We start from the raw sequence: 4380 nt of genomic DNA, 5'->3' as shown, positions 1-4380 counted from the left end.
CGCTTGAAGGACCTACTCTTGCACATGATGTGGCAGTTACCGAATAAACCCTAACATGACATATTATACCCTAACGAATAAAACACTTCACTATTACACATTACGTACTACACTGGGCTAATGACACGTAGGCCCGTAACTCCGGCGACTCTACCTGACTCTTAGACTTGTCCCAGATATTGACTCGTTAGTAAGTTCGGTGGCACGAAACCGTGCGGCGGTTACAAAATATATCCTAATATGACATATTATACCCTGACGAATAAAACACTTCACTATTACACTTTACATATTACACTGGGCTAATGACACGTAGGCATGTAACTGCAGCGACTCTACCTGACTCTCTTAGACTTGTCCCAGATATTGACTCGTTAATAAGTTTGGTGGCACGTGTCGCCTACTGGCTGCCCCGTGCGGGCTGAAACTATTTAGCCGGTCGGCTAGGGTGTTGCGTGAAGCGGCGACGTAACTTCTTGTAGACTCCCAACAGTACTTACATATTATGCTGAACACTCGTCTTGGAGCACTGATTAATTTAAGTGAAATAGCCCATGGTAAATTGAGGCCGACCACGGAACTGTACGAAAGAGAATGAGAAAGATTATGACTATTGAAACTACATGTCGGTGAAAACAAAAGTTGCTGGTTCCGTGTTGCGCGGAAGATGCTGGCCTCCCCGAGCTACTGAAAGACACTGCCGCTCTCACCGCGCGTGACCCCCCTCGCCCGCCAGCCCTCCCGCGGAAACGTGTGAATCGCGGGAAACTGAACCGGCCAGGTTCGGGACAAGGCGCACAGTGAAACATAATTTTGAAAGGACTGAAATATTAAATGATGAAAAAAATGTCTAATAAAAACCTGTAGAAAAATATACATAATTATATTTGTTGTAGTTCGGCGGAGGTATATGCCACACCCGGCCTGATCCTTCCGCCGACGTAGCACTTGTTACCTAGCATTCGCCTCGTTGCACGATCTACACTTTGGTGTGCCCACGAGCGCGTTCGGTGCACACGCCTTTGCGAGACGTTGATGAGACATAGCGCTCTATGCGACCGGGGCCCGACGTCTGCGTGTGGGGTGCTTAGCCCTCCTGTCCGGTTCCTCCTCCCCGTCCTCGGGCTCGTACATGGACACCTGAAACGTGGCATCCGCCAGGCTTAGGTCAGCGGCCACAGTGGCTCGTCGTCCTCCTCAGAAACCTTTCCCCCTTCTCGTCAGGGAACCAGTCTAACCGACTCCCTACCTCCACGGGGACATGCGGAACTGTGACCAGCGGCTTCGGGGACCTGATCGGGTATCCCGGAGGTCGGGTTCGGTGGATTCGGGTGCCTGATCGTGGCTACCCCCATCTGGGTTGCCCGTGTGCGTGTCCCCCCGGGTGGCGAGTTCGGGATCTGCTCCTTCCCGCGGTGTCTGTGTCATCCTGGAGTGTGGGGGGTGGAGAAGAGGGGGTCATTGGGCCAACTCTGACCCCGTGCGCAACTAAGCACTGGTCGTCCCGATGTACTTTAGCTGATCGCCCCCTTGTCGTCCGGACCACATAGAATGAGGGGCCCGTCCTCCACAGGACCTCCCGCGGCTCTTACCATCAGGGTGCTAGCCTCACACAAAAGTTCCATGCCCTGGATGAAAAGTGGTGCTGCCTGACGTACACCAGCTGACCTGGCTGGATCGAGGGTGGGGGTTGACTACTCAGGGGTGTGTGGGCCACCAGGAATTGGGCCTGTTGTTGTCTGGCGTGCTTCCTCCCCTCCTATAGATTGGGGTGCACATCCGTGCCCATGGCGATAACGGCCACCCTGCTTTCCCCGGGCAACGCCAAGTTATTCCTGTACAGGAGCTCGGCAGGGGAATGATCGGTACCTGCGTTGGTGTGGCGCTGTAGACAATAGAGCAGAATTGGCAGGTGGACGTCCCACTTGGAGTGGTTGTCTCTCAACCTTAGCCGCAGCTGCGCCTTGACCTCCTGGTTTCTTTTTTCAGTGGGGTTGGCCTGTGGATGGTAGATGGGGGTGGTGTGGTGGTCGAGGCCCCATCGGTAAGTCAGCTCGCCAACGCCTCCCGATTAACTGACAGCCGTTGTCCGTCAACAGCACGCGCACGAAACCATACCGCCGGAAGATTTCATGGTTTAGCAGGGCGGCTATGGTTCCAGCGCGCACGTTGGACCCCGGGAATGCCTCGACCCACCGGGTGAAAATGTCAGTGATGACGACCAATAATCTCGTTCCCCGAGTGGTCTGTGGTTAGGGCCCTATTATGTCCAGGGCCAGGGTGTGAAACCGGTCGCGGTGCCGGCGGGGACGATCCTGTTCCACTCCGTCAGACCGTCTCGTCTTCCTCTGCTGGCACTGCTGGCAGCGCCGCACCAGGTCCTGCACGTCCCGCATCACCCCTGGTCAATGGAAGGTCTTACGGATATCCAGTTGTGTCTGGTGTGCGCCCGGGTGACCCGCCAGCTCGTGCGTGTGGTGGAAGCCGTGGACCTGCTCACGGGCACCCAGCGGCACATGAAGGCGCCAGGCGTCCATTACCCTGATAACCGGGTCTCCAACACCCCATCTATGCACCTGTGGTAGGGGTGAGCCTGCTCCCCACAACACCGCACCTCGGCCTGTGTAGGGTCGTCTGTCCGCTGGGCCTGTTTCACTAACTCCATTAAGTCGCTCAGGGTCGCCACAGGCAAGATGGCGGGATGGTCGGGGGCCCTTGGGATGTGAAACTAGGATGCGTAAGCCTCCCCCGGAGTGACTGGCGGCGCCACTCTCTCTGGCGGCAACAGCCCTTCCCAATCCTGGTCATCCTGAAAGGTGATGTGTGGGTCGGGATAGCGCAACAGTTTGTCCGCGAACTGGTTGTCCCGTCCAGGGACGTGCTCGACTGCGAAGTCAAAGTTCTGGAGCATAAGCTCCCACCTCGTGAACTTTGACTTGCGGCCCTGAGCGGAGTCTAGCCAGCGGAGACACTGGCTGTCTGTCCGCAGCATGAACCGGCGGCCCTCCAGGTGGTGTCAGTAGCGGCGCATAGCCCAAATGACGGCCATGCTTTCCTGCTCGTTTACATGGTACCGCAGTTCGGGCTAGCCGAACTTGGCGCTGGCGTACTCCACCACCCTGCACACTCCTTTGTCCCCCACCTGGTACAGGACGGCCCCCATCCCCTCCTGACTGGCGTCCGTCTGAAGGTACAGGGGAAGGTCAGGCTGCAGACGGGCGAGCTGGTGGCACTCGCGGACCTGCCACGTTACCGCGTCTAGTGCCGCATCCGCTCCGCTGGTCCATTGAAACCGGAGCTTGGGTGACAGCAAGTCCATCATCGGGGCTGTGATACTGGCGAAATGAGGAATTAACGAGCGCAGCCAGTTGAGTAGGTCCATCAACTTCTGCAGCTGCGTGCGGGTTCGTGGGGTGGGTTTTGACTCAATCAGGTTCAGATGCTTTGGCAGGGACCGGAAACCCTCGGCATCCACTATGTGCCCCAAGTACTCCAGCTCGGCCGCACCCACATGGCATTTCTGTGGGGCGCAAGTGAGGCAGTGTCTGGCCAGCCCCTCAAGGACCTGGCCGAGGTGCCGGGCTTGGTCATCCCACAACCGCGACCAAATGATGACGTCGTCCAAGTACGTGGCTGCGAACTCGCCCGTGTACCCGTCTAACACACGTACCATCATGGCCTGGAAGGTCGCGGGGGCGTCCATCAGCCCGAACGGCATGGCACAGAACTGAAAACGTCGGCCGTCAGGTGCAGTAAATGCGGTCTTCAGACGGTCTCTGGACGTAGAGGCACCTGCCAGTACCCGACCTTGAGGCTCAGGGACGTGAAAATGCGGGCGTCGCCCAGCCCTGCCAAAGTGTCCGTAATATTGATAAGCGGTGGTGGGGCAGGTATGGTTACCGAATTGACTGGTTTTAAATTAACGCAGAAGTGCATGGAGCCATAATTTTTGTTCGCCATGATTATCTGGCAGTTGTATGGCAATTCACTGGGCTCGATGACTCCATCGCGTAGCATATATTTGATTTGTGTCTGGATGAAGTCCCTCTCAGTTGTTCCGAACCCATACGGTTTCACGAACTGTGGTTGGTGAGGTCGGGTGGGGATGGCATGTTCTGTGGTTGTGGTACGGCGGAGCATGTCCGTGGCTGCAAAAACCTGAGGCTGTTGGGACAGGCCACTGTTTATGAGTGCTACATGGGCAGCGGTTACACCATTTCTCAGGTCCTTGAGCGTGATGGGTGTTCCCTGTTCGGCGGGTGGCCGATAGCTCAGGCTTTAAACCGTGCGCCGCTCGTTTTGGCCTATGTGCAGTCTCCCCTTCCTGACCTCCACAGTGGCGTCCTCCTGTGCTAGTCAAGGCAGTCCCAGGATTAGCGT

At 56.7% G+C, this 4380-nt stretch overlaps 1 protein-coding gene across 1 annotated transcript; it reads right to left on the bottom strand.

The window, feature by feature from the left end:
• Window positions 1-3085: 3085 nt before the first annotated feature.
• Window positions 3086-3673, bottom strand: LOC134534120 (uncharacterized). The gene is made up of 2 exons (XM_063372241.1): window positions 3254-3673; window positions 3086-3142 (listed from the first exon to the last, which is right to left on the bottom strand). The coding sequence occupies exons 1-2, from the start codon at window positions 3671-3673 to the stop codon at window positions 3086-3088; spliced, it is 477 nt and encodes a 158-aa protein (XP_063228311.1).
• Window positions 3674-4380: the final 707 nt, after the last annotated feature.

The sequence above is a fragment of the Bacillus rossius genome, chromosome 1, assembly GCF_032445375.1.
Source record: "Bacillus rossius redtenbacheri isolate Brsri chromosome 1, Brsri_v3, whole genome shotgun sequence".
Classification (NCBI taxonomy): domain Eukaryota; kingdom Metazoa; phylum Arthropoda; class Insecta; order Phasmatodea; family Bacillidae; genus Bacillus; species Bacillus rossius.
The sequence above is the reverse complement of the archived record's forward strand: the minus strand, read 5'-3'. Positions and strand labels throughout refer to the sequence as shown.

What these genes read in the sequence shown, in the direction of transcription:
- LOC134534120 (XM_063372241.1), bottom strand. Translation starts at nt 3,673, where the DNA reads ATGGTACGTGTGTTAGACGGGTACACGGGCGAGTTCGCAGCCACGTAC. An exon ending in CGGATGCGGCACTAGACGCG is followed by an intron (nt 3,143 to 3,253) that starts GTAACGTGGCAG and finishes GTCCTGTACCAG; the next exon opens with GTGGGGGACAAAGGAGTGTG.